The 26,522-nt window shown below is 57.4% G+C and overlaps 10 protein-coding genes across 10 annotated transcripts; 8 read left to right on the forward strand and 2 right to left on the reverse strand.

Annotated features, from left to right (window-relative positions):
* The first annotated feature begins 844 nt into the window (after window positions 1–844).
* Window positions 845–2,553, forward strand: V1518DRAFT_423739 (tryptophan synthase beta subunit-like PLP-dependent enzyme). Its single transcript, XM_066905766.1, has one exon. It carries the CDS (start codon window positions 918–920, stop codon window positions 2,454–2,456), a length of 1,539 nt encoding a protein of 512 aa, XP_066756930.1. The 5' UTR covers window positions 845–917; the 3' UTR covers window positions 2,457–2,553.
* A 39-nt stretch (window positions 2,554–2,592) lies between these two features.
* On the forward strand, window positions 2,593–3,255 carry V1518DRAFT_423740 (uncharacterized protein). The gene is made up of 4 exons (XM_066905767.1): window positions 2,593–2,637; window positions 2,718–2,781; window positions 2,853–2,941; window positions 2,997–3,255. The coding sequence occupies exons 2-4, from the start codon at window positions 2,726–2,728 to the stop codon at window positions 3,134–3,136; spliced, it is 285 nt and encodes a 94-aa protein (XP_066756931.1). The 5' UTR covers window positions 2,593–2,637; window positions 2,718–2,725; the 3' UTR covers window positions 3,137–3,255.
* Window positions 3,256–3,282: 27 nt separating this feature from the next.
* V1518DRAFT_423742 (Alpha/Beta hydrolase protein) lies at window positions 3,283–4,922 on the forward strand. Its single transcript, XM_066905768.1, has 3 exons — window positions 3,283–3,567; window positions 3,616–4,540; window positions 4,615–4,922. Exons 1-3 carry the CDS (start codon window positions 3,371–3,373, stop codon window positions 4,696–4,698), a joined length of 1,206 nt encoding a protein of 401 aa, XP_066756932.1. The 5' UTR covers window positions 3,283–3,370; the 3' UTR covers window positions 4,699–4,922.
* A 1,614-nt stretch (window positions 4,923–6,536) lies between these two features.
* V1518DRAFT_423747 (uncharacterized protein) lies at window positions 6,537–7,701 on the forward strand. The gene is made up of 2 exons (XM_066905769.1): window positions 6,537–6,698; window positions 6,749–7,701. Exons 1-2 carry the CDS (start codon window positions 6,554–6,556, stop codon window positions 7,594–7,596), a joined length of 993 nt encoding a protein of 330 aa, XP_066756933.1. The 5' UTR covers window positions 6,537–6,553; the 3' UTR covers window positions 7,597–7,701.
* On the forward strand, window positions 7,702–8,807 carry V1518DRAFT_442968 (inositol polyphosphate kinase-domain-containing protein). Its single transcript, XM_066906442.1, has one exon. The coding sequence runs from the start codon at window positions 7,734–7,736 to the stop codon at window positions 8,736–8,738; it is 1,005 nt and encodes a 334-aa protein (XP_066756934.1). The 5' UTR covers window positions 7,702–7,733; the 3' UTR covers window positions 8,739–8,807.
* Window positions 8,808–8,814: 7 nt separating this feature from the next.
* On the forward strand, window positions 8,815–12,651 carry V1518DRAFT_423750 (P-loop containing nucleoside triphosphate hydrolase protein). The gene is made up of 2 exons (XM_066905770.1): window positions 8,815–10,984; window positions 11,037–12,651. Exons 1-2 carry the CDS (start codon window positions 8,851–8,853, stop codon window positions 12,452–12,454), a joined length of 3,552 nt encoding a protein of 1,183 aa, XP_066756935.1. The 5' UTR covers window positions 8,815–8,850; the 3' UTR covers window positions 12,455–12,651.
* On the forward strand, window positions 12,652–14,675 carry V1518DRAFT_423753 (natural resistance-associated macrophage protein-domain-containing protein). The gene has a single exon (XM_066905771.1). It carries the CDS (start codon window positions 12,691–12,693, stop codon window positions 14,335–14,337), a length of 1,647 nt encoding a protein of 548 aa, XP_066756936.1. The 5' UTR covers window positions 12,652–12,690; the 3' UTR covers window positions 14,338–14,675.
* Window positions 14,676–19,717: 5,042 nt separating this feature from the next.
* V1518DRAFT_378612 (uncharacterized protein) lies at window positions 19,718–20,653 on the forward strand (the record flags this gene model as incomplete). Its single annotated transcript, XM_066901614.1, has 2 exons — window positions 19,718–20,248; window positions 20,381–20,653. 2 exons carry the CDS (start codon window positions 19,718–19,720, stop codon window positions 20,651–20,653), a joined length of 804 nt encoding a protein of 267 aa, XP_066756937.1.
* Window positions 20,654–20,983: 330 nt separating this feature from the next.
* V1518DRAFT_144142 (uncharacterized protein) lies at window positions 20,984–22,287 on the reverse strand. Its single transcript, XM_066900760.1, has one exon. It carries the CDS (start codon window positions 21,984–21,986, stop codon window positions 21,315–21,317), a length of 672 nt encoding a protein of 223 aa, XP_066756938.1. The 5' UTR covers window positions 21,987–22,287; the 3' UTR covers window positions 20,984–21,314.
* Window positions 22,288–24,819: 2,532 nt separating this feature from the next.
* Window positions 24,820–26,522, reverse strand: V1518DRAFT_144170 (uncharacterized protein). The gene is made up of 3 exons (XM_066900761.1): window positions 26,290–26,522; window positions 24,999–26,230; window positions 24,820–24,878 (listed from the first exon to the last, which is right to left on the reverse strand). Exons 1-2 carry the CDS (start codon window positions 26,406–26,408, stop codon window positions 25,306–25,308), a joined length of 1,044 nt encoding a protein of 347 aa, XP_066756939.1. The 5' UTR covers window positions 26,409–26,522; the 3' UTR covers window positions 24,820–24,878; window positions 24,999–25,305.

Raw genomic sequence — 26,522 nt, forward strand, 5'->3', positions numbered from 1 at the left:
TTAAAAGCTGTGCACGTCCACTTGCCGCGTCTGGTACATAGCGTGTGCATTACACGCTCTTACCGCCCGCTTCACAACAGCACTTACAACATGGGAGACTTGACCGTGGTTTGCAACAAGTCCTCAAACGGACTGCTCCAATGGAAGAGAGATCTGCTTGACTTGACAACTTACGTATGAGCAAGATAACTCCAGCTGGCTTGAGGTGCTGGGGAAGAAGAAGTCATGCGAATTGCGTAATGACATCAGTTTGCCTGATGAATATTGGCGAAGAAGACATCTCGGCGACCTTATGGGTTGAACTAACCATTCCATTAGAATTAAGTATTTCAAGTAGTCTTGCAAGAAGATAGCAGACATCAAAGGTGCGCGTGGCATGTAGGACGAGCGGCATATGCGAGTATACAGCAGTAGTGCAGGGTATGCAGATTCTTACGCCATACGTCGCCGTCGTGATAGCGTGTGGGTGGATCAAGCGAGAGTCGACGTTAATCTTGTCGACGGTCGTAGCTTCAAATACCAGTGCAAGAGTTCTCCTTCAGCATAATGGACTGACCGTAATATGCGGCTCTGGTAAGCCGAATGAATTGTGACTACTTTTCGTCCCCTTTTCGAAGTGCAACGGCACTTTCCATCATTGACTCGGTTGTGCCGCCAACAAAGTTGGAGTCAGGATTCACCGAGAAACGGTATAAAAACGAATTGGGACTGGCGTTTGCTGTAAGTTTTCGCGCGAATATGTAATAAATAGGTAGCGTGTATACTTCCGCCTTGAGTGGTATAGTCTATCCAAGGATTATCAAAGTTGAACCTCGTGGGCCACACACTCGTGCAGTCCGATGCCTCGCAAGCGTTCTCCGCCGCACGAATTTTTCTCCCACTCTCACTTCCCCGCCATACCCTTCACTCCTCCAACCATGTCCTCGCAAGAATATCTGTCCACGCGCTCCTCCGGAACACCGTATCTTTCCTTCGAGGCCACCGTGCTCCAAGGCCTCGCCCCGGGCGGCGGCCTATTCATCCCTGCCGCAATCCCCAAGCTTCCGTCTGACTTTGCCACGAAGTGGAAAGATCTACCATTTCAGCTCCTCGCATTCGAGATATTTTCGTTGTATATCTCTCCTGAAGAGATTCCACCCGCGGATTTGAAGGAATTGATTGAGCGCAGCTACGCCACGTTTCGTGAAGATGTGGTAACCCCGCTGAAGACATTGAATGAAGAGGATAAGTTGTACTTGCTGGAACTATTCCACGGGCCTACATACGCATTCAAGGACGTCGCGTTGCAATTTGTGGGTAATCTTTTTGAGTATTTCCTCAAGCGCCGCAACGCCGGAAGAGCTGCTGCCGACCCTGCGCGTGAACGCTTGACGGTCGTCGGCGCCACAAGTGGTGACACTGGTTCCGCGGCGATCTACGGCCTGCGCAACAAAACCGACGTCTCCATCTTCATTTTACACCCGCTCGGAAAGGTGTCCCCGATTCAGGAGTTGCAAATGACGACGGTGACGGATAAGAACGTACATAATTTCGCGGTGAAGGGAAACTTCGACGATTGCCAGGACATCGTGAAGACACTCTTCGACGACGTGGAATTTAACACAAAACACCATCTCGGTGCGGTCAATTCTATCAACTGGGCGCGCATCCTCGCCCAGATTACCTATTACTTCGCATCCTACTTTGCGCTGCTCAAGACTTCTGGCGAGGAAGCGCCAAAGGTGCGGTATGTCGTGCCGACGGGAAACTTTGGCGACATATTGGCAGGTTTTTACGCAAAGCGGATGGGTTTGCCGATTGAGAAACTCGTGGTCGCGACTAATGCGAATGATATACTGGACCGGTTTTGGCGGTCGGGTGTGTACGAGAAGAAAGCGCTCGCGGACGGTGGCGAGGCTGTCAAGGAGACGCTGTCACCGGCGATGGATATTCTGATTTCTTCCAACTTCGAGCGGTTACTGTGGTACCTCGCCCGCGAGCAACTTGCGAAGAGCAACGAAGAAGCGGGCCAGATTCTACAGAGCTGGATGGTCGAGCTGAAAGCTACCGGCAAAGTTACCGTCCCCGAAGTCGTCCTCACCGCCGGAACAAAAGAATTTGCTTCTGAAAGTGTCTCTGATGCGGATACAGTCGCGACGATCAAGAAAATCTACGAGCGCACTGGTGGCTACATTCTCGACCCGCACACCGCCGTCGGCGTCACGGCCTCGCTGCGACACGTGGATGGCGTGCACACGTACATTTCGCTATCCACTGCGCATCCCGCGAAATTCGGTGACGCGGTGGACGAGGCGCTGAACGGCACTGCTGGGTATGCGTTCGCGGATGTATTACCGCCGGCGTTTAAGGCACTGCAGGGGTTACCCAAGAATGTAACGCTACTCGAGCGCGCGGATAAGGAACTCGTCAAGGCAGCAATTGAAAAGGAGTTGAAGGAAGAGGGAATTGTGTTCTAGGCGTGGTAAAAGTACATAGCAAGAGTGATAAAAGCGTAATGTATGAGTATTTCTTGTGATATTACGTGGTGGGTTATCGATTGGAAGGTAGACAGGGTAACACGATAGCGGCCAGCGCGCTATGTCTTCGCCTGTGCTCCATCGTGTTCTTCGCATCCCATCGCCGTCCATTACGCCACAGGTAGGTCACGGTTTTCTATAGTTGCTGAGTGCAATGAGCGGGAACGTTTGGAATGTGCAGGGCTAATTGTGCTGCGGCAGAATTCACGATGTCGTCTTCGCGAACTACGACTATTGCGCCTAACAACAGCACGGCTGTCCCAGCGTATGAACCACGGGGAGGAGTGAAGAGGAGAGGAGGCTGGAGGGGGAGGAGACAGGGCTAATGTTATACAGTAAGACGGTACGCGCACTCGTGATGTTCACGGCAGCCATGGTCATCGCGCCGCTATTTTCGTTCTACTTCACTAGCTCATTCATATTCAGTAAGCCAGATCGAAATGCTAAGGGTTGTGTTGCGTGCACTGCTGACAAACACAGATGGAAACAGACAATGGGCTGGCCTCACCGCCGCAATCGTTGCCAATATCGTGGTCGTCGGATACGTCGTCTTCGCGTGGAAGGAGGACGGATTATTGTATAAGCCTGGACAGGAGGAGGAGAGTAAGAAGTCAAAGTAATTGTATGTGAGTGTTGTGATAAGGCACGAAGTGGGTTGATGTATGTATATGAATGACTGTAAGGAGAGAAAAAGGGGATAAGTTATGTCGTAAATACACAAAAGTTGCGAGTGGTTGTGCCTGGTGTACTACTGTACTGTAGGCAGATGAGGAAGGCGATGGGTGTAACGTCCCAAGCGCATCACCGGTTGTCGGATCAAGCCACCGAAGAACAGCGCAAGGCGAGGATACGCAATGTCGGAGCTGCAAAAGGCGATGCTGAAAGGCAAGATTGCGATTCCCCTATTTAGACGTCCAAGGACAGGACATGCGTACGGTGACGCGGTTGCGGAGGAGGAGGAGGAGGAGGAGGAGACGGAGGGGAGCCAGACAGGGACATATGCGCCGTCAGACAGCGAGGTTAAAAGCGAAACGGAGTTTGCACTTCCAGCGTGAGTTATGACTTGAGGATGGAGGAAGAGCGGTGCTGACTGAGATAGACGGATACCGCGACGACAATCGTACACTGCGGTGCCGTGGTCGGACTACTGGGCCACATGCAGCACTGCACCTCTCACTACACCAGAGTCAGAATTCACCATCTACTCCACCCCACCGCATACCCCTCTCGGCGCCGACACCGGTCCAGTGTGGTTCATATTCCACCACGGCGCAGGCTCCTCCGCGCTCACCTTCTCGCTGACCGCCGACGCACTACACAAGGAGCTACCTCACATTGGCGTCGCGGCGCACGATGCGCGGGGACACGGCATGACGCGGAATACGGGTGATGATAGTGATATGAGTTTATCTACATTGGCCAGAGATTTCGTGTGCATGACTGCACACATCCTCGCATCCTCATCTTCGCAAGCGGAGGTCGTTTTCGTGGGACACTCCCTCGGCGGCGCGGTCGCGACGGAGGCGGTGGTCAATCTGGACACATACTGGCCGGCGAACACGCCAGCGATAAAGCCGACGATTTCAGGCCTCGTCGTGCTCGATGTGGTCGAAGGCTCTGCGATGGAGGCGCTAGGAAGTATGCTCGCGTACCTGCGCACACGACCGCAGCGCTTCCGTAGCGTGAGCGACGCTATACGGTGGCACGTCCGCTCACACACTGTGCGCAACGGTGTCTCCGCACAAGTCTCAGTCCCGGGGATCGTTCGCGGTGTGCCCGGGAGTACCGAGGTGGCGTGGATCACCGATCTCGCCGCGACGGAACCGTTCTGGGCTGGATGGTTCGCAGAACTATCGGGCAAGTTTCTACGCGCGCGGGCGGGACGGATGCTAGTGTTGGCAGGGACGGACAGGCTTGATCGAGAATTGACGGTGGGCCAGATGCAGGGCAAGTACCAGCTCGAGGTATTTGGGGAGACCGGCCACTTCGTGCAAGAGGACGCGCCGCAGAGACTTGCGATGCTGGTGAGTGACGTATGAATTTGTCGGGTGACACTGGTGGCGCATAACCCTAACGGCGAGAGCTAACCCTATATAAGCTGGCGCAGTTCCTTCAACGCAACCGCAAAGGCGCCGCTGACGCATTGCGTGCTCTCAACTTTGCTGTGCACGCGCAGGTGTGAGCACGGTCAGGTGACGTTGGTGGCGAACGCCTACGTCACGCGAGCAGGCACGATGACGCGCGCGCGCATTCGCGCGATGGCGCGATGCCGTAAGTAGTTAGCGCTGCGCCACGCCCCCCTTGTGCGCTGCCGCAAGCCACAAGCGCAAGCCACAGCCCCTTTGTTATGTTTTTTCTGCTCCGCCATTATAAATACGCGCCCTCGCCACCTTGTTCTCCACGTCACACGCTCTCTGCTCTCCAGTACTTAGCTCTACTCTAATCACCAATATGTCGGCTGCTGTTGGTACGTCCTCGTCTCCGCATCTTGGAGCACATCTCCTCGCATAGCGCGTTGTCGTCCTCTGCCGAATACTGACGTTCACAGAAACTCCCGTTACCATGCCCGCTGTCGAGACCGAGGTCGCCGAAGCGCCTGCCCCCATCGCCGTTGCCGCCGAGCCCGTCGAGGCGACCCCCGTCGAAGCTGCTCCCGCAGCCGAGCCTGAGGTCAAAGCTGCCGTCGTCGAGGAGCCTGCGAAGACCACCCCCAAGGCGCACAAGCGACGAAGCTTCGTGCCCTCCAGCCTTGGCGACAAGCTCAAAAAGCTGCTTCGTCACGCGCACGTGAAGTCGTCGAAGACTGTTACGCCCGCGCCCGCCGCCGAGGTTGTTAAGGAAGAGCCCGCCGTCGAGGCTGAGCCCGCCGTCGAGGCTGAGCCCGCCACCGAGTCCGTTGCAGAGCCCGCCACTGAGCCTGCTGTCGAGACTGCCGCCGAGCCTGCCGCAGCTGAGCCTGTCCTCGCCGAGGAGACCAAGTAGACGCGTCTACTATTCTCGCGCCTTTTCGCTTAATGTCATGACGATACCGGCCATCCGGCCCTCTTATATTCCGTTCTTACCGCGTCTCCTACTTGTATAATAATCGCTCTGGAGGGAGGTGGCATCTTTTTGTTGGCAGCATCAGGCATTTTATTTGTTCTTGCCGGCGCGTTGTTGTTTGTCGCAGTATTCTTACATGTAAAGTAATTTTTAATGGCAGGGGATAGAGGGGATGAGGTAATAGTCGTCCTAATACATTGCTACGATATTTGTCCGCCACCGTGCCTGATGCAGGCTGAACTTTAAAGTAATAGTCAATACATTGCTACGATTGCTAAGAGAACATGTACTAGATGAGTGTCAGTATAACTAATACAGGTACGAAAGAATCCCTCAGAATCATTAAATCAGTTTTTTCTTTTGTAAGATCATGAGCTTGCGCATCACACAGTGTGAATGGATCGTCATCGGGACATAAAGTAACACTGACCTTGCATATGTCATATGTAACTAGTTGAAATAGAATAAACTAGTCCGTGCGAGTCAGCAACCAGGCCAGGCACAAGGCACGCGAACGAGGATCCGACGCTTTATATGTACACGAAAGCGATTTCAGCAGCTGGCGTACGCCATAAGGCCGCTCGTCGATGACTCTGTTTCTTCATTTCCATTGCGCGTGTTCACCTAAGTAGAATAGAGATCATACCTGCTGGTGTTAGTACTGATGTCAGAGGAGAAGGCTGAAAGAGCGCAGCAGAGATGGCTCATACAAGGCTGAAACTTGTAATGGGTATTGTAAGTGTCCGCATGGAGAATCAGAAAGTGCATGTAGCACATGGACAATCGCGTAATCACGGCCGCCTGCTGCGCTGAATGACGTACCTTGTATTAGAGAACAGAATGGTGAAGAATAGCGGTGAAAATGGATGAATAGGAAGAAGAAAAGTTTGCGATCGGATATGGGCGCCAGTTACCCGGCGCTCCTTACCCTGCGCCCCTGATCCCCGCATCTCTCCATATAACACCGGAGTCCGTTCCCCATACTCTTCTTCTGCATGCCCGCAATGGCCATTCCCACCACACAGAAGACCATCGTGGTCCCCGCCATCGGCGGCCGTGAAGTTGTTGAGATCGTCGATGCGCCTGTACCCGTTCCTGCTGCGAATGAAGTTCTCATCAAGAACGAGTTCGGCGGGCTCAGTACGTCACCCCATCACTGCTTACAAATGCACCTCCACTAACCATACTAGACTTCGTCGACTCGTACTTCCGCTCTGGTTTGTATCCCTGTGCATTGCCGTATGTTGTAGGCCGCGAGGCTGCGGGTGTGATCGTGGCAATCGGCGCCAATGTTACCCAGTATGCAGTTGGAGATAGGGTTGGATTCCTCGGCCCCGGTGCTTTTGCGGAGTACGTCGCTCTCCCCGAGACCGGGACGATCACATTGCTTCCTGAAGCCGTATCGACTGAGATCGCAGCGGCAGCGATGCTGCAGGGTATGACCGCGCTCACGCTGATCACTGAGGCTTACACAGTCAAGGCTGGCGACTACGTGCTAGTCCAGGCTGCTGCTGGCGGCGTGGGATTGTTGCTGTGCCAGCTGATCTCCAAACTTGGTGGGCATGTCATTGGCACGGTGTCGACACCCGCCAAGGAAGCCCTCGCGCGGGCAGCAGGCGCTGAGTTCGTAATCAATTACACCGATCTTCCGGACTACGTCGCCAAAGTCATGGAAATCACGCACGGTAATGGTTGCGAAGCTGTCTACGACGGCGTCGGCAAAGCCACGTTCGACAACTCATTCAAATGTCTACGCCGCAAGGGCACCATCGTTCCATTTGGCAACGCAAGTGGTCCCGTGCCCCCGGTGAATTTGGGATTGTTGACGTCTAAGAACGCCAAGATCCTGCGGCCGACATTGTTCAATTACCTGGTTACTCATGAAGAGTGGGTCGACTTGACAACCGTGCTGTGGGAGAAGGTCGCGGAGGGGTTGAAGATTGATGTGTACAAGGTGTTCCCGTTCACGGAGTATGTGGATGCTGCAGCGGCGCTGGAGACCAGGTTGTCGACAGCAAAAGTGTTGATTGGGTTTTAGATAGTACATACAGACAGCGGTGTGCGTGTGAGCGTGCGTGCGTGAACACAACACTTAGAACCTGTCGACTTCGTGAATCTGAGAATGAAAATCCCAAGGCCAAATTCAAACTTCCGCTTACCATCACAATCACTACAATGACTGACCTCATCACCTCCGCTTCAGCATTTGACAACCAAGTGGCCGGCCATGACGGCGTGCTCCTCGACGCATCTGGCGATCTCGTTATAAAACCCTCCACACCAGTCGAAATCGCATTCTACGAGTCCCTCCTCCCGCACGCGGAGTTCTTACCTATCACGCCGCGGTTCTACGGCACGCTTACGCTACGACCCAACGGCGGGGAGGGAGGGGCGGGGGATGGGGCACCGCGGGATGCGATAGTGCTTGAGAATCTCACCGCAGGATTTAACAAGCCGTGTGTGGTTGATGTGAAGCTTGGACGACGGTTATGGGATGATAACGCACCCCTCGAAAAGCGCGAAAGGTTGGACGCCGTCGCGGCGAAGACGACGAGCGGATCCCTCGCGTTCCGTGTCGCGGGGATGAAAGTATGGCATCACGCTCTGTCCACTTACACTTTATACGAACGCACTTATGGACAGGGACTCACAGCGGAGAATGTGCGCGACGCCGTGAACGAGTTTATCCCCGTTGCGCTGGGGAAGGGGAGGCGGGCGGAGGTATTGCGCAGGTTGTGTGAGGGTGTAGGGGAGATTGAGATGGTGGTGAAGGGGGTAGAAACGAGGATGTATTCCGCAAGCGTGTTGATCGTGTATGAAGGTGCTGCGGAGGCATTAGATGCTGCGATCAAGGCTGAGACCGCCGAACGACTCTCAGGCTACGATGGCGAGGAGGACGAGGATGAAGAGGAGGAGTTTGAAGTGATCACAGAGACGACTATCATTGACGGCCGCGAAGTGCAGAATATGACCATCTCTGCGTCTTCCATGCCCGCATCTACGGTCGACATTGCCGAGGACGACGACGACGGCGAAGAGACACAACCCGTCTGCCGAGTCCGCCTCATCGACTTTGCACATACCACATGGACGCCAGGTGAAGGACCTGATGAGAACGTACTCGAAGGCGTACGGAATCTACTTTCCCTCTTTAAGAACGAATTAGACAGCATAGAATAGACCTGCCATATCAGGAAATAGGGGTTAGGGTACGACGTGACGCGAACGCGTCTGTTGCTTTTTACTGCGTCCGCGATTAACACTTCGTCTCCACCGCCACTGCCATTGCTCCATGGCGACACCACCGCAGGAGGACTTGTACTTCGACGTCGACTCCCTCGCGGAGGATGAGTACCTCACGCTGCGCCAGAATGAGCCACTCGTGCCGATTCCCCCGGGCGATGATGAGGCTTCACGACGGCGGCGTGTTGAAATCGCGGCTGCGAAGGACAAGACCTCGCCTACACGGCGGTTGAAGTTGGAACTTAATCTCGCGCAGGCGGCGTCGGTTACGCAGCCTCTTGAATCGCAATTGCAGATTCTGGCTGGACCGGGGACGGGGAAGACGAAGACATTGATTTCACGTGTGGTGTATTTGCTGTCACTCGGTGTGCATCCGTCGAATATCATTGTGACCACATTCACAGTCCGCGCCGCGGCGGAGATGCGTACACGGCTTGCGGAGTTGGTTGGACACTCCGTTGCGAACAGACTCGTTCTGGGCACATTTCACTCTATCGCGCGGCAATATCTCCAACGCTACGGGAAAGCAATCGGACTTGACCCGAAATTTCAAATCGCGGATGAAACCGACGCCAAACACTTTTTAGGGGACGTGATTAAAGAGCGTGATAGGATACAGCGGCAGGCGTTGGCTGATGCCGGCGCGAGTAAGGAGGAGATTTACAAGTTAGTGCCGCTGGCGGTCAATGCGACGACGGAGAAACGTGAATTGGTTTCGATTCGTACGGCGATATCGAATCTCAAGGCCCGACATATTCTCCCCGGCGACCCGCGCGTGGAAGAGTACCTGCACCTTACGAACGATCAGCTGATTTACCAGGATTACCAGAACAAGCTGGACTCCCTCGGCGTGCTGGATTTCGACGACTTGTTGATCAAGTGCGGAGACTTGATCAAGGCTCAGCCGAACGTGGTCTCCAACGTGCAAGCGGTACTAGTGGATGAGTTCCAGGATACCAACGTCGTGCAGTACAAGCTGATGAAGCTCTTCGCAAACGAACGTTCAAACATCACAATCGTCGGTGACCCGGATCAAAGTATTTACGCCTTCCGCGCCGCTGAATCCTCAAACCTAAAACAAATGATGGTGGATTTCCCGAATACCACGGTGATAAGTCTCGAGGAGAACTACCGCTCCTCCGGCGCGATCATCAAAGCCGCCTTAGCCGTGATCATGCAGGATAAACTCCGTATCCAGAAATCAGTGTTGGCGAATAACCATGACGGAGCACTCCCCACGCTCATGCAGCTCTCGGATTGGGAGGTCGAAGCGGCGTTTATTGTGCGTGAGATTCAAAGACTCATGGTCCACTCCGCAGGTGTGCTGCGGCCGAAGGACTTTGCAATCCTCGTGCGCACCGCGCGACTTACGCAGCCTATCGAGGCCAGTCTTACCGCCGCCGGGATCGATTATCGCATAGTTGGCGGGTTCCGGTTCTGGGAGCGCGAGGAGATTAAATTGTTTTTGAATTACTTTACTGTGATTCAGTCCCGCAAATCGCCGGCACTGCTGCAGATTATCAATACCCCCAAGCGGGGTGTCGGTCCAGCTGCGCAGGCGGCGTTGTTGACGTACGCGAATGCATATCAGGTGTCATTGTGGGATGCGATTAACGCTGCTATCGATGGGAAAATCAAGGTATCCTCGGTCGTGCGCACGGCGTTGAGCGACTTTGTTTCAGTCATCGAGGAAGCAGAAGATGTTATGAAGGTCGGCAAGCTTGGTCTTCCGCTAGCGGAGACACTAGATTGTTTAATACGTAGACTGGACTACAAAGCCGTGTTAAAGAAGAAGCACGAGGAGACGTGGACGAGTCGTTGGGAGAATCTCGAGGAATTGATGGCAGTCCTGAATAAGTACAAGGATCCCGCTGCACCAGACGACAACGCGCTTCCAGATCTCGGGGACGTGGGGATTGAGGTCGAGCCCGATGACTTGATGAGTAAGTTCCTGGCGACGGTGAACTTGGCACCGATGGACGAAGAGTCAAGAAGCGCGGATCCAAGTTCCGTATTGACGATTTCGACGATTCATGGGTCAAAGGGACTGGAGTGGCCTGTTGTGTTTATCCCTGGTTGTTTCGAGGGCAGTGTGCCACATATGTTGTCCCTGGCGACAGAGGATGTGGCGGAATTGAATGAGGAGCGGCGGTTACTCTACGTGGCCATGACGCGCGCAAAGGGTATTTTGACCTCTACCCCCTCCTTCCTCCCGTTATACACTAACATAGACAGGTTACCTATACCTCACATACCCACACCTCACAACCTCCATGAACGTCGGGCAATCTCCAGTGGCCAAGATATCACAATTCCTAACCCCGGCAGCGACGCGGAAATGCTTCCAGCAGAATCTCCCACAGTTCACCTACCGCTCTCTGCAGGAACTGTCGACTATCATTGGGAACGAATGTCCGACCCTCGATGCGTTTGACGAAGCGCGGCGTGTTTGGTGTGCGCACCCAATTGCTTTTTCCATGCGTGTGCGGCAGTGTAGGGGTGTAACAGATGCTAACTTGTTATGCAGCGCAAACGGTGCGGCCGCCGATAATGAGTATTGGGCGAACGTGGAGGCCTCGGCGCGCAGGCGCCGCGGTTGTCGGGAGCGGTGCAAAGGCGAAGAAGGCGGTGCCGGGAAGTGTAGCGACGAAACGTGGACTGCATACCGTGAGCATGCATATGACGAGTACGAGAGCTTCGACTACGTTAATCACGAGTACTATCGCCGTCGGGGCTCGTCTACGCCTGCCGCTTTCGCCTCGCGGGGATCTAGTTTTGGATCGGCGGGAGATGAGTATGCGCCAAGGAAGCGACAGCGGACGGTGTCTGGCGGGAGTACGGGGAGTGGTGCGACCACCATCGCTGCGCTTACTGCACAGAGCAACGTTCGTGTCGCCTCAGAGAACGCGGATACAGGCGCCACGGGGAGTATGTTTGCCTCGTCGTTTGTCACAGGTAGCGCTGCGCTGCTGCGCCAGTACGAAATCGCCGTCGCGCGTTCCGCTTCTGCTTCCTCCTCTTCTACGTCTGCTGCCTCTGCTTCGGCCGCAGCTTCGCGGCAGCCGCCCCGTGGTAGACAACGTCAGCGCGAGCAGTGGACGATGTCGTTCGAGATTATGAGCGGCGATACGGATATGTCGGTGCGCCAGATCGCGGACGAGGAGTTTGATCACGCGTTTGAGGACGCGGTGAGGGTGCTGAAAGACGACGAGGCTGGGATATATTGGAACCGTGGGAAGAAGAGCAAGAAGGCAGTGATGAGGGAGGAGGGCGTGCAGGAGCCGCTCCTGCCAAAGCCTACGCCGGCTGAGGTAGTGCGTGAGGGATGTGAAGTGAAGACGAGGGCAGCGTCTGCGCCGGCACTGACGACGAGGAAGAAGCTCGCCAAGCCGGCGCAGAGCACGACGCTGCTGCGGTTCTTGCAGCCCAAGACCTCGTCCGCGACGAATGCTTCGCCATGCGAGGATACGAGTACGGACGGCGACGTGCACGGTGGGGGACGGCGCCGCGGTGGCGCAGTATCGACGTCCGTGCCGCCTTTAACATCGGCTGCGACGAAGAAGAAAGTGGCGGTGTCGTCGGTTGCGAGAAGCGTGGGAATTATCCGCGAGAACGGATCTGCGTTTGTATTGCTCTCATCGTCATCGCCATAGAATTTGCATTTGTATATAGCTGCACACTCAACTATTAGAGCCGATAGAGAAGGGAGGAGCGCGGGACAGTCGGTATTTGATGAACGCCTCATCTGGCGCAGTCGGAGCTGCGCCGCACGCTTATCGCGAAGCGAGGAAGCCTGTAAACGAGCAATTTGCTCGCGCGACCTTCTTCTTCTCGTCGTCTTTCTCCCGCTGCGGGCTTTCTCTCGCAAGAACGCGACGCAGGATTCAGCATGCAGGCGTCAAGAGATACCAAAGGCGACGCGAAGACGACGGTGGTGCCGGTGAGCGGCGCGGCGAGGCCGTATGATGTGGAGAACATGGCTTCCACATTTGCACGTCACAGCAGCATCGTCTCGCACCGGTCGGGCGCAAGTGGGCCTGTCGCCGATGTCAATGACGACAAGAGTGAGAGTGACCAATACCCTCCCGTGCGCAGGTCGCTGTACTGGCGCGCGCGACGACTGGCGGTGAAATACGCAGGCTTCGTAGGTCCTGGATTCATGATCGCGGTGGCGTACATCGACCCGGGAAACTACTCCACCGACGTTGCCTCGGGCGCCAAGTTTCGATTCAGTCTTCTCTTTGTCGTGCTGTTGTCGAACGTCCTAGCTATTTTCTTGCAGTCTCTCGCCGCGAAGCTGGGGTCTGTTACTGGTCTCGATCTTGCGCAGAATTGTCGCGCGAACTTTCCGAAGTGGTTCTGCCTGATCCTGTACGTGCTTGCAGAAGTCGCGATTATAGCGACGGATTTGGCGGAGGTTATTGGAACCGCGATCGCGTTGAACATTTTGTTCCATATACCGCTGGTGGCTGGTGTCGCCATCACAATCGTCGACGTGCTCATTGTGCTCATGGCATATAGACCAGATGGCTCGCTCAAATTAATCCGAGGTTTCGAATATGCGGTTGCGTGTCTTGTGCTCGGCGTGTTTGTGTGTTTTTGCGTCGAATTGTCGAACATCCACGGTGTGACCGCGGGAGAGGTGCTCAAGGGATATATCCCATCGAAAACTGTTGTCTCAAGCGAGGGATTGTATTACTCGTGCGGTATCCTCGGCGCGACTGTCATGCCGCATTCGTTGTACCTAGGCTCGGGACTTGTGCGCGCGCGGCTGAGAAGTTATGATGAGAAGAAGGGAAATTTTACGAGGCCAGAGGATTCAATTGACGATTTGAAGTACCGTCCGTCTCTCGAGGCGATTCGGCATGCGCTTAATTTCTCAATTGTGGAGCTCGCAATATCACTTTTCACATTCGCGTTGTTTATCAACTCGGCGATTTTGATCGTCGCGGGCGCGACGTTGTCGAATACGCCTGGTGCGGAGGATGCGGATTTGTTTTCGATCCACGATATGCTCGCGTCGTCGCTTTCCACCGCTGCGGCGACGGTGTTCGCGCTCGCGCTGTTACTATCGGGCCAATCTGCCGGGCTTGTATGCACGCTTGCGGGACAGATGGTGTCGGAAGGTTTCTTGAATTGGACGATGCGGCCGTGGCTGCGCCGACTGATCACGCGCGGTATTGCAATCGCGCCATGCATCGCAGTTGCGGCGGCCGTGGGCAGAACAGGTCTCGCCGAGGTTCTCAACTTATCACAAGTCATCCTCTCCATCCTACTCCCCTTCGTTTCCGCGCCGCTGATCTACTTCACCTGTCGCAAGAAATTTATGCAAGTTCCTATCCCCGCTCCCGCCGTCGTGGAGGACGTTGACGACACCACGCCGGGCAGTTTTACACTTGCACACAGCGAGACACAGATCGCGTATAAAGATATGTCGAATAACATCGTCGTCACCGTGCTCGCGGTGATCGTGTGGCTGTTCATTAGTGGGCTGAACGTGTATCTCATTGTCTTGCTCGGGCTCGGCGAGGCGTAGCTTAGCGTTGTACCGTGACGATAGGGCATTGGAGTTTCTGGGAGCATATTTGGGCGTGCATGTGTGCACACGCATACATGTGAATGGTAGGGCAAATGCATTTGGTAATACTTGTAAGTGCCGCCGGCGGTGTGATCTGCACAGCGCGATGTGTAACGCGTCGTGTGATTTCCACAAGCAGTGCAGCCGTATCTCAGAAACGCGTCCGAGTTTTAGCGCGCGTGCGCGGTTGACGAGTAGAGCGTTGCGAGCGGAGTGCAGAATGCAGAGGCGGAGAGGCACGCGACACGTCGCGTCGACCTGAAAATCCTGAACGCTTCGTGGACGCGCGCGCGTAGTAGACCGATGATCGTCGCCGGGCGCGCGGAGGGAAGGGGCACGGCGTGGCTGACGGGAGTGTGATGCGCACCATCTCCGCGGGGCTTCACATGCGGCAAAGGCGAGGAGGGGATAGTTCGTGACGACTAGTAAAGTAGAACTGGAGAATGAGAATAGTCAGTGTCTGCTGGCTTGTGATGCGACGCGACGCGACGCGACAGGGAAGCAAGTAAGGTGACGAGGTTATGTCGAGCTTCGACGGAATATGGTACATGGTGAATCGGATGACAGCGACGATCATAGATGAGACGACGGGAGGAATGGGGACGAGCCAACGGTGTGGATGCTACCTGACAGCGGCCAAGCGCAGCGCCCCCCTACCTGGACCGAGAACGTCGCAGTTATGGTTATCCTGCCTGGCGCAAAAGGCACAGGTGAAGCAAGAGTAGGGCCGCGTCTGTTAGACAATACAGCAGCAAAGGACAAAGCTCGGCCATACACTGCGCCAAGCCCGAATAAGCAAGTGCACAACATGCTTGAGGATCAGTCGATGCCGACCGTTACGCTTGTTCCTGGCGAAGATGTCAGCGAACGGCGGCAGCGGGACGGGCTCTGGCGTGGGGTGTCGCAGTCAGAAAGAAATCTGATATCAGAAGTTCAGAGCAGAGAGTTGTAGAGAGAGCAAATGGAGTGGAAATCTCCGACGGCCGGATAGTGGTGCCGCAGACGTGATAATCTTGTGCGCCGGTATCCGCGAACACGACAACGAGCGAGGGAAGAGAACCCGCCGGGTGCCGTCGTCAGCACACACCAGCTGGCAGTCCAAGCATTACGTCAACTAACGCGTCAAACGCGCGCGTACACACGTATATGTCACCGCCATAGAGACCGCGTTTTCTAGCCGTTGCATGACGGCGCCTCCGCGCACCATACGTGTGGTGTGGTGCGCCCACTGCGCAGAATTGCTCGGAAGACTGCCTGCAGTGCTTAACTCGCTCGCGTTAGCCGGAGCCACAAGCAGTGCCATCACACCGCCTCCGCACACTACGCCGCCGTGCACGTGCGTCCGCCCAGTGCGCACTCGCCGTCCGCGGCCGACGACGCCTTGTTCCCGCGGCGTCGGCTGTGGCCGATGCGCCTAAGGCATACCGCGAGGGTCAAACGAGCCGAAAGGGACTCAGGAGCCGGTGGTCGGGTGCTGGAGTAGCGCGCACTCTGGTACCAGATTTCAGCCGACTAGTTTGTGTAGTGTGCTGCTAGCTTGCGGCGCTGGAATAGTGATCTCACAACGTCCGGGCTGTTCGCCGTCGCCAGATCAACACGCCAGGCCCGATTTACAGACATTTTCGCTGCGCTGTGATGAACTGAGCCCATGGACACTATTTACTTACGTGGCTATCTAGCATCCACCGCTCCGGTGTGTGTGCGCGCGCTATGGGGTCCTCGTAGTCGCCGTCATTCTATACGCACAGTTTTCAGGGGCGTCTTGCCTGCATACTGGTATAACGCCCTCGACCGGCCGCCACGTCGACAAGGCCAAGACCAGCCTCCCTCAGCAGCCGGGCTGTGCGTGCGGAACGCGCCTGAACTTGGTGTGGTGCTCTGGTAACGAGCCGCAGGCTCAAGGATGCGGTGCGGCAAGTTGTAGGACGAGGCGGGGTGCTCACTGCTCGCAGGTGTGATGTGACTATTCGGACACACAGCGCCGGGCTTAGGAGCAGTTCAGCCCAGCGGCGGTCGCACATGTTCCTCGGGACCATGCCAATTGATGCCTCAGACAGGCGTAGCGCCAGTGCTAACACATAACGCGCTGCCGTTATGTTGCAAGTCTTACCACTCCACGGCGCGAGTAACCGCGAGCAACCGCGAGCAACCGCGAGCAACCGCGAGGACGACGAACACGACCGTCGGCGTGGCCCTCGTGAACAAAGGCGTTGATCTCTAAACCTTAACGTAGGTTTAGAGATCCCGGCAAACTACCGTCGAACGACACGTCGTGATATGACAATCAGGTGCTTAATTAGACAGCCGCGGTAATTACATTTGCTGCTGATCGCGGTCGTGCGTGTGCGTGACACTGCAATGTCGGCCAGCCAGCAGCGCAGCACGCTCAGCACGCAGAGGCATAGGTAGGAATCATAGGACTACGGTGGCAGCTGGAGTGCGTCCCACAACCCCACTATCCGGCTCGCGCTCCGCCGCCACCATCGTGATCTCCGCAACACGTCGCGGACTGGATCAGACGGCTGTTAATTTCGTCTGTCAGTCTGTGATGTTTCATCTCGTCGATAGCTACCAGAGATAGCGTCGCGGGCGGCTGGCCAGTTTACTACTTAGTTCACCCGCAGCGATCACGTCGCAGTAAGACAGAGTGACTCCGTGCAGGTCTCTGGCTCGCGGGAAGACGCATTGTGTCGCGACGGCCATCTCAGGCACACGCCGCGAAAGTGGCGGACGGGCGAAGCGCCAGATAGTAGAACAGTGAACGAATCCACCGCAGTGCGTCGGTGGGCCGTTCGGCGTTGTGGCCGACACCGCAGCCAGGCACCGAGACCGCTGTCGTTTATTCATTCACCTTGCGCCGTTGGAAGCCGACAGTTCTTCTGGAAGCACGCCGCAACACGTGGGGCGCGCAGGTAACAGTGCCGCCGTTGCGTGTCGCACGTTACCCAAGTCACAGCTCGTGCGGTCAGCTCATCCAGAGAAGCAGCCCACGCTATCACGCTCTTCCTCCGTGATCTCACAGTCTCACAGAGACACCCACCTCCCCCCCGAAATAGGCTCGTCCAAGGCCGAAAATGAAATGAAAAATCCTAACTGCGACTAAGTTCTCGCAAGCTCAGGTCCCGGGGCCTTGCCCAACTGGGCAACATGATGAAATTCTAATCCGCCCGCGTAAGTCCCCGACCGCCTCAAAAAATTTTTCTGCGCGGAGCCGCGCAGGCGGCGCTCCCTTGCGTGCTGTGCACGTGTGCACGTTTCGCATTTCCGCTCTTATCAGCCTTTGCTCGTCGGCAGCACTACCGTGTAGTAGACCACGCTGCCGGCGCGCGGTCTGGATAGTTGGTGATTAGTGGCCATTGAGAGCATCATGAGGCAATGCGACGCGACGCGCTGGGCGGGCGAGTCCAGACAAGCCGGCCTTGTAATGCTGCATGCGCGCACATAGCGCTGACATCAGAACAAAATTCCCTCAATGGGTTAACTAATTAAGAACTGCATAGAGTCTCGGAGACGAGATTGAATGGAAGAGGGCCAAAGGTGCACGCCAAGCCCGTGAGCCACAGCGGGAGTGCACTGCGCATTGCCGGGCGAATGAGGACGCGCGGTGGCTGCGAGGTGGTTGCGGTCGAGGACATGGTAAATTGCCAACAGGACGGCAGCGACGTGCGTCGAGCGACGGTGGTTGGCGCGGGGGAGGGGGTGGGTTTGTGACGCGAATTGGTCGTGCTTTATGGCAACCAGCGGTGCGGATATAAGGCCAGTTCGTGTGCGTGCGCGTGGCGCGTCGACGGCGGGAAATATATATGATATATCATGGACAATATCAATTACAGCCAGAACTAGTAGTGAGAGGAATACTGACAAGGGTCGTACGACCGCGGAGCCTGCTGCGTACGGGCTATTAACCGGTCGGCAACTCGATTGTTGGGACGGGCAGGGACGCGGACGGGCACTTCGCTGCAGCATGTCACCATCACCACGTCTACACCGACGCCAGCGGAGGTCGAGCGCACAGCAGTTGGGGCTTGTCACTAATTCGCAAGAGCCACCACCGCACAATTGACCGTCTGCCGTCCGTCTGCCGTCCGTCTGTCGCCCGTCAGTCCACCAGCCGGCGATATGAGTACTGCGGTGGTGCTGTAGATTTCATTTGGCCACCGGCACCCGCTGTATGTGACGAGGAGAGCCACCCCGCACCCCGCCTCTGTAGAACGAAGCATGTGCGCGGAGGAGGGTCGTGATAGGCGTCACCACGGCCGTCCACTCACACGGCCCGCTGCGATTGACGGTGGATCATGGACGGACGGACGCACAGTTGCTTCACTGGGCCAATTGGTTGGTTACAAACAGTGCACGCGCCGCGACGGCGTTCAGCACGAAATCAGGCAGGAAGTTTTCTGTGCTGTGCGCAGTACAGCAGCAGCACACAGAGCCGTATGTCAACTCATGTCCGCGGGCGGACATCTAGCAGCCTGCACCTCACTTCATGCTGCGTATTAGCGTATGGCGCGTCTCGTCAGGCTTCAGGCTAGACTTGGGGAGTGGTTGTGGTTAGTTAATAAACGCGGCGCCATCACGCCGGCGCCTGACGTGCTGATCACATCGAGCATTTGCGCAGTGCGCCCGCGCCTAAGCCTCTACGGTGCAAAGTGCAGACTGCACGAAGCGCGGCGTGAAGTTTGGTACATAGCCTAGGCGTCGGCTCCAGACGGTGCGGTGCTGACAGTGCGAGCCCTAGAAAGGGCTGCGGGGCCCGCGAGGTGATACCGGGAAGCTGGAGCGGCGCAGGTGACGAAGGGACGATACCTGCTGCGGCGGCGGGGACGAGACGATGCGACACGGGACACATGGCTTATGCCCCCTCGCGTCGACGCTCTCGCGGGTGATACGCCTGTGCTCACATTCCAGGCAGCAGGCGTCTCCAGAGAACAGACCGGACAGACAAGGGCGCCACGGACCCCCTCGGCGGTTCACCACCAGTGCCAGGCTGCTCGGCCTGTTCTGCACTGCACGCGTCCATTATATATAAGGAACGCGCTGCGTCCCCCTTGCTCCATCGTCGTCAGCCTGCCCCCTCGCGTCCCCCTTCCTGCTTCATTCCTTTCGTGCTCCGCGTTCCTGCCTTCGCTCCTTCCTTCGTCGCCGCGCCGCCTCCTTCATTCCCCAGTCCCCGTCTGCGCCTGCCACCCGCCACTTTCTTTACACTTGCTGATTCAACGTACGTTACATGATCTCCGCCCCACCTCTCCGCCCGCACGGGTGCTGACCTCCCCAGATGCTCGACTTCGACGATCAGTTCCAGGAGCCGGAGTACATCGTCTCCCAGATGCAGACGCCCATGCAGGCGGCCCCCCGCGAGCTCGCGCAATCGCTCGGCTTCCGTCAGCTGCTGGCCTCCCCGGTGCCGGTGCTCTACCGGCGCACGCCGTCAGTCTCCTCGGTGTCGTCCTACTGCTCGTCCTCCGGGCCGAGCACGCCCGCCGACGAACTTCCGCCGGCGACAATCACGCCCGACATGCTGTACCTTCCCTCCGCGCCGCGCACTACGCACCAGCACCACTACCACGTCGAGTCGTGCCCCGGCTCGCCGGACTCGTTTTCCTCGGTCTCCTCGCTGCAGCAGACGCCGATCAAGAGCGAGTTCTTCACGCCGATCAAGACAGAGTTCTTCAACCCCGTCTCCGCGCTGTACACGCCAATCACGGAGCCGTGCTTTTCCCGGTTCTTCTCGCCGCAGGTAGTGCCCCCGTTCAACCCCTCGACCGCGGCGGCCTCGTTCGCATTGCAGCAGGTCGCCTCCGCCGCGTCCACGCCCTCCCCCCCGGCCACGCCGCCGCCCATCTCACGCACCCTGTCCACCGTCTCCGCGGTGTCCTTTTCTTCCGCATCCACCGCGCCGTCCCCTGGCCCGGCGACCGAGGACGACGCCTCCGACGAGGAAGACGTCGAGGACGAGGACGTGTACGTCAAGAGCGACATCGTGCGCTCGCCGTCCGACAAGAACCTGCGCGTGGAGTCCCCTAACCGCACGCTCCCACTGATCGTGTCGTCTCTCGACAAGCCTCACAAGTGCATAACCTGCTTCAAGCGCTTCAAGCGGCTGGAGCACCTGCGCCGGCACATGCGCACGCACACTGACGAGAGGCCGTTCCTGTGCGACGTGGAGTCCTGCCGCCGCCGCTTCTCGCGCAGCGACAACCTGCGGGCGCACCGGCGGACGCACATGAAGAAGGGCGGCCGCAATGGGTTCGTTGAGGGCCTTATCTCGCCGTGATTTATTTGCTACACTGGGACTGTTTTGCGTTTTCGATTTTGCTACACTGGGGTCACTCGTTTGCTTACTGGGGTCATGGCACGGATTTTACTCACTCACACTCGTTTTTACTGCTGTATCACTCACACTCGTTGGTACCACTGTACATATTCTCTTCAGCTTGTCATGGGACGACAGCCGACGACGGACGGAAAAAGGAATTTGCTTGCTTTGTTATGGGACGGACGCGTATTCGATCCAGGTCCCCGGCCACACACCTGCATACCACGATAGTACGATAATCTGCATCACAACGACCGACGCAGCATTATATTTTTACATTTTCGCTTGCGCATCTCGCATCGCATCCTCATGTACAGGGCATTGTCGCGCCGCCGGGCAACTGGTCCAGCAGGTTCTGGGATCTTGCTCGCGGCGCGCTCATCAGCATTGTAGCATTTTTTTACATTTTTATTGAGCACACTATCATGTACGCGGAGCGCAGGGCGGTGGTTGGGGACGGTTATGATATCTTAGTTGCTATGATACATCATGAAAATATGAACATATTATCTCATGCAGTCTGCAGGTGGTGCGATTGAGTGCGTCCAAAACAGGCGGTGGGTTTTGTCTGGATCACGGATCACTAAACAGAGAGCGGCGCAGCAGTGCGCTCTCGAGTTTAGTTAACGAAAAAAAAATTGGTAGCTAGCGACGCCTCATCATGCAGCGTCGCCGCGAAACGCGCTCGGCTCAGCAAGCACTCTAGAGCAGCCGGGCGGCCACTGCGCCTGCGCGGCTGCTCGCCGCCAAACGCGCACGCCCGCCGCAAGCAGCTGCGCGGGCAAAAGTTGGCGGTGGTTGGCCACGTGCGGTGGAGAGCAGAATCTTCGCGGTTAGGGACCTTGGAGGCAGAGAGCGGCCTCTGGCCAGGGAGGCCGCAGCGGAGCACCGATCGTGCTCTGAGTGGTCCGCACGCAGCGCATCCTTGACTCGTTGCCCTCGCTCGTCGCGGGCGTTTCAGGGAGGCGCTGTGCAATTTCCAGTGCGGCCGTAACGGTAGCGAGCACATAAGAAGAACCGGGCGCGGAGAGCGCTCAGCGTGGGTAACTGTACAGCCGCCTCGCCCGACGGACGCTTCGAGCGCACACCGGCACTGATTGTGTATATCATTTTTTCGCACACACCGCCGCCGCTGTCGCCAACAGCGCCAGCAGCGGTGTCCGAGCCAGCGGTTTTTAGCTGCGAGCCATGCGCGCAGGCCGGCGTTTTTGTGAGGCCACGAGAGGGCAAGGCGGGCCAGCCGCCCGCGGCTCGCATGTTTAATTACCACCGCCGACCTCGTCTCCCGCATGTCTTGCCTGGACTGCGCAATCCCAAACGGCGGAGCAGGGCGAGCGAGTCTGTAGCGCCGGCGGACGCGCGGTCGTCTGCGCCATCAGCTCGATCGAAGCACATGCGCGCGGTGCGCTCAGGCGCCAGTGTAGAGTGCGCGGCCGGCACGCGGGGCGGTCGTGGAGCTGTGGACGCGGAAGGCGACGAGCGGTGTACGCAGGAGAGGCATGACGGCCGACGGGATCGCGGCCGCCATGGCGCGAATAATCGACGCGACAATCTAGCACTTCCTTCTTGTCTTCTACTCTCTGACGCGTCTTCCATTTGCAGTTCCGTGCCAGTGCGCGGCGTTCTTCTTCGGGACGTCGGGCCCGGAACGGCGCCGCGTGGTGCTTATAACACTGCCCGTTGGGCTGCCTCCTCAAACCTGTCTGGGCCGACGCGCACTTTAGCTGGCACCAATGCACGGAGAACGGCCTGTTTGGGAAATGCACTGGGCCGCATAGCGGTTTAAAAATAGACGGCCCTGCGACTAGCCACAGTGCGTCGTAAGCGTGCTGGACGCCTGCACACTTTGCTCGCCCGTTCAGCGACGAGCCAGAGGCATCCTGCGATCCGGCGTATGATGGCTGAAGCGGACGCGGCGTGGTTGTTGTGTTGTGGTGTTGTGCGCGTCGCGCGTCGAAATCGAAATGATAGATCACTTAAGACGCGTCATATCAGCGCCCGCGCTGCCATGTGTCAGTCTCTCACTCACGGCGGGCCCTCGGTTCGTCCAGTGCAAACCCCCGTCAAAAATTTTTTTACGCGCGCGCGACGACGTCGGCGTCGGCGCAGACACTGCATGATGAGCGCATCCTATCGCGGCGGGCGTCGTGCTGGCCGCGGTTGCGATGGGACTGCGACCGTGGAGCTCGTGCCTTGGTCAGCAGCGCGTCGCTCGGTCGAGTGCTCGACCTCGACGCGTGCGTGACGCGTGTGCCGAATCCGGCAAAGTGCGGCGCACACTCAACGCGACGGCCGACGCGTCCGCGCCGAGATTGGCGCGGTGGCGCTGATGCGAGACGAGACGAGACGGCGGGCCGTGTGCGCAACACACCACTCTCCATGCCCTGATCGCATCCCAGCGCTGGCTGCTCGGCACTGCTTTCCCACTTCGCCGTCCTCAAACATCCTGACTGGCGTCGGAGAACGACGTCGGCCTCGAGACGTCTGACGGCAACGTACGAGAATAGCGTGCATGTTGTGAGCGTGCGGCGTCCGTGTTGCTATTTATATCGTCGTGAGCGGCGAGTCCTTCGCACCGCGCTGCCGCCGCCGTGGAACTCTCGCCGTCCGCGCCTGCTCCGCTGCATGACTTGACATCAGCGCCATGAGATCGGTCTGTCTGGATGTGTAGAGAATCTACCCCACCGCTGCTGTGTGCCTGGCTCTGGAATACGCGCGGGGAAGCGAGCGAGCGCGGCGGGTGACGGTGATTTCGTGAGCGGAGTCGACACGCGTTACCCAGCGTTGTCGACAACAGGGTTTCATTACAGCGCAAGGTTTAAAGGTCGTGCCTGGCCGATTCCGCCCTCGTCCGCGTCCCACACCCGCTGCTGCAGGGCGCCCTCAGCAAGTCTGCTTCGCTCGCGCGCACAGCAAGCAGCGGACGGCGGCTGTCGTCCTCGAATGCCATATGATCTGCTTCTAAACGAAGGTGCACTGCTTCTGTTCTGTGGGCGGAGTGGCATCCAACGCCCGCCGCGCCGTGCTTGCCGCCTCATTGCTTTTCTGAGCTCGCTTTTTCTGTCGTTGGGCTGTGCTGGCCGCGCGCACACTCTGCTTCCACGCCACTGAAACCCCGCACCTTCGCCCATGAACTCACGCCAGCCTCCTGCGTTTATTTCCCGTCTCCGCGCGCTGGCTACTGGCAGCCGAACCCCCGACGGCCCCGGGGGGCCCCGACGGTGGGCAGCCGCGAACAGCTCATATGATGTCAATGCCGCGCCGACGTGCCAGCATCGTCACAACTCCTTTCTCTTTGTCTTGCCTCTGTTCGAGACATGCTGGTTCTTGATCGGGCAAGGTCAGCATCCATGCAAGTCCGCGGTTGTCGCTCATGTCGCTGTCGCCGTCGCCGTCACAGCCACCCACCTTCATTTCGTGTTTCGCATGACTCAGTGCGAGTCTGGCAGCGACCAGACAGAGCGGTCGCTGACGCTGGGCTTCGAGAATCTTTAGACGCTGCCGGTCATAGCGTTTCCAGGGCGCTCGCTCGCAACGGCGCACCAACGTCGGTAGCCACCACATATCCGTCGCCTTCCTCTTGCAGAACGGCACCAATGCGCGGAAGTTTCACCATATACACAATGTCGCGTCTGCGTGTCTGCTCTGCGGCCTGCGAATCCAAGATCAACGTGCCGCCGTCGACCGGGCACGCGACCAGCCGGCAGGAAGAGGCTTGGCGTCACACCCGAGTACGACTACACGAGGCCCTCGGCTGACGGCCGTTGCGACGGTTAATTGGCTCGGTCGCATAATCGCGCTCGGGCCGGGCACTAGTCCGCCCAGATTGGTGCGATCGACGCCTTCTGCTCTTCGACTTCTAACGTGCTGGATCAGACAGACCGCCCGCAGAGGCATCTGACTGCCGCCACAGTATGCCTCAGCAAACGTCTTCTTGGTCCGAGTATGATACTGTGGTTCGACTCGTTATGGACGCGACTCCGGCGCGTCGCCGGACTCGCTTGCTCGGCCCTGAATCTGAAGACTAGCGCAGAGCCACGCCGCCGCGGCCTTTTCCTGGCGCCGTGTGCTTAGGTAGTTCTGCCCTTCATGCAAGGGCCCGCCTTAGTAGTCGTCGGCACATGTTATTCTCCGCAACTGGCGACAGGCACGAACAGTCGAGCCGCCAGTGAGAATTAGACGGCTGATATGACATGTCAGGTGTCGTGATTATAACCTCAGTGTGACATTCGGCCTGTCTCATGCGGGCGCTCCTCTCGGCTCGCTCGTCGTCGGCGTTCTCTGGGAGCTGGATATCACATACCTATCGACGGCCCGTGACGAGCGTGTTGCCGAGGATCCGACCAGCCTGAAAGACTGACACACATTCTCGTCTATCAATGGTGTTGTGTCCGCTTGCAAACCGCAAGACCCCGCCTGAATCCTTCTAGAACGTCATCGGACGCGCCATTTATCATATGTCGGAGCAGCAGCGCCCTTCACAAGACATCAGACTAGTCACATCTCATTTATGACCTGCGCCTTGGCGATATTTGCCCCACCGTTCTCGCAACGTCCTCGATCGTCACACGCAAACACGTGTGCTCATGCAGCGATCGTCTCTTTGTCAATTAACCACTGCTATCCCCGCGTGTTCGATAGCGCAGTATATCCTTGCACGCGATTGAACCCCGCTGGCCCCATCCTTCCTTTCCACCAGAAATCTCGGGACGCGTGCCGACATACCATCCCCACGAACGATCTTGCCAGGTTCCAGGATACTTGCGTTGCCACGACGTGATCACGATTGCCAGCGCGCCGTTCGCGGACGCTAATCCCTTCTCGCCGAACGCGCGGACGAGGTAATCGTGCACTTGCGCAGGGTGTATCCACTTTGTCTGCAGCGATGCAAGCGCACCGCCGGCGGCCTCCCGGTTAGCTTGTCTCTCCATCGCGTCCACATCAAGACCCCAATAGCCTTCTTCCCTGTCGCCGCGGCGTATCACGCTGACCTCCACCGTGCCCAGAGTCTGCAGTGTACGGTAGCCGGCGGGGTGATCGTTGATCTTGTTCTCGCCCACGCCGGTGACTCCAATCGACCGCGCTTTGTTTCGGGACGCCGCAGCGGCCGTCGCGGATGCGAGGGATAGATGAGAACCGGCGCCGTATTCGGGGTATAAATGCTTGATGACGGCGTACGCGAACAGAATCATCACCGGCGCGCGATTCAGCGTGATCGGGGGTGTGCTGATGATCTCCTCCTCGTCGAGCGTGCATGGAAGCTCAAGCGCGGCGTCGTCGACCGGCATGCTGCTGTTGTCTTTGAAACGGGTGTGGCTCTTGCGTGCTTTCTTGGATGACGACGTAGTCGTAGAAACAGGATCCGGGGCATCTGCGGTGTCGTCCGAAGTCGTTGCTGCCGACCTCTTCTTGCGGGGTGATGTAGTCTTTGCAGGTTTTCCACACGCAGCATGCAGTTTCCCAAGTTGTTGCGGCGTAAGCGAAGGACAAATCTCCTTTATTTCTTCCGTAGTCTTCCCCCCAATCGCCTCTTTCCTGTCGCAGATGTTAGCCGATACACCCACTGACGCAAGACTCGTCTCGGTCGCATGTACGTCTTGAGTCCATTATTCACAAGCGCGGTTGCAATCGGCAGTGCACCCGTCAGCGGCAGCTTGCAATTGAAGGTGAGCACACGCAGAATATCGTTCAGCGAGGACGAGGACGTCGACATTGTCGCTTCATGCGTGCTGTTTCATGAAATCCGCGGAGGTTTAGATGTGAACTTTCGCTAGTTGGGATAAATCGCCGCCGCAGTTAACTAGCACTCCCCCCATCCACTCCCCCC

This window comes from Limtongia smithiae (assembly GCF_038497785.1).
Source record: "Limtongia smithiae strain NRRL Y-17922 unplaced genomic scaffold V1518scaffold_19, whole genome shotgun sequence".
Lineage (NCBI taxonomy): Eukaryota > Fungi > Ascomycota > Lipomycetes > Lipomycetales > Lipomycetaceae > Limtongia > Limtongia smithiae.

What these genes read in the sequence shown, in the direction of transcription:
- V1518DRAFT_423739 (XM_066905766.1), top strand. Translation starts at nt 918, where the DNA reads ATGTCCTCGCAAGAATATCTGTCCACGCGCTCCTCCGGAACACCGTAT.
- V1518DRAFT_423740 (XM_066905767.1), top strand. Translation starts at nt 2,726, where the DNA reads ATGTCGTCTTCGCGAACTACGACTATTGCGCCTAACAACAGCACGGCT. An exon ending in AACAGCACGGCTGTCCCAGC is followed by an intron (nt 2,782 to 2,852) that starts GTATGAACCACG and finishes AATGTTATACAG; the next exon opens with TAAGACGGTACGCGCACTCG. An exon ending in CACTAGCTCATTCATATTCA is followed by an intron (nt 2,942 to 2,996) that starts GTAAGCCAGATC and finishes TGACAAACACAG; the next exon opens with ATGGAAACAGACAATGGGCT.
- V1518DRAFT_423742 (XM_066905768.1), top strand. Translation starts at nt 3,371, where the DNA reads ATGTCGGAGCTGCAAAAGGCGATGCTGAAAGGCAAGATTGCGATTCCC. An exon ending in ACGGAGTTTGCACTTCCAGC is followed by an intron (nt 3,568 to 3,615) that starts GTGAGTTATGAC and finishes TGACTGAGATAG; the next exon opens with ACGGATACCGCGACGACAAT. An exon ending in CGCAGAGACTTGCGATGCTG is followed by an intron (nt 4,541 to 4,614) that starts GTGAGTGACGTA and finishes ACCCTATATAAG; the next exon opens with CTGGCGCAGTTCCTTCAACG.
- V1518DRAFT_423747 (XM_066905769.1), top strand. Translation starts at nt 6,554, where the DNA reads ATGCCCGCAATGGCCATTCCCACCACACAGAAGACCATCGTGGTCCCC. An exon ending in GAACGAGTTCGGCGGGCTCA is followed by an intron (nt 6,699 to 6,748) that starts GTACGTCACCCC and finishes TAACCATACTAG; the next exon opens with ACTTCGTCGACTCGTACTTC.
- V1518DRAFT_442968 (XM_066906442.1), top strand. Translation starts at nt 7,734, where the DNA reads ATGACTGACCTCATCACCTCCGCTTCAGCATTTGACAACCAAGTGGCC.
- V1518DRAFT_423750 (XM_066905770.1), top strand. Translation starts at nt 8,851, where the DNA reads ATGGCGACACCACCGCAGGAGGACTTGTACTTCGACGTCGACTCCCTC. An exon ending in GGCCATGACGCGCGCAAAGG is followed by an intron (nt 10,985 to 11,036) that starts GTATTTTGACCT and finishes TAACATAGACAG; the next exon opens with GTTACCTATACCTCACATAC.
- V1518DRAFT_423753 (XM_066905771.1), top strand. Translation starts at nt 12,691, where the DNA reads ATGCAGGCGTCAAGAGATACCAAAGGCGACGCGAAGACGACGGTGGTG.
- V1518DRAFT_144142 (XM_066900760.1), bottom strand. Translation starts at nt 21,986, where the DNA reads ATGCGGGAGACGAGGTCGGCGGTGGTAATTAAACATGCGAGCCGCGGG.
- V1518DRAFT_144170 (XM_066900761.1), bottom strand. Translation starts at nt 26,408, where the DNA reads ATGTCGACGTCCTCGTCCTCGCTGAACGATATTCTGCGTGTGCTCACC. An exon ending in GTGAATAATGGACTCAAGAC is followed by an intron (nt 26,231 to 26,289) that starts GTACATGCGACC and finishes CATCTGCGACAG; the next exon opens with GAAAGAGGCGATTGGGGGGA.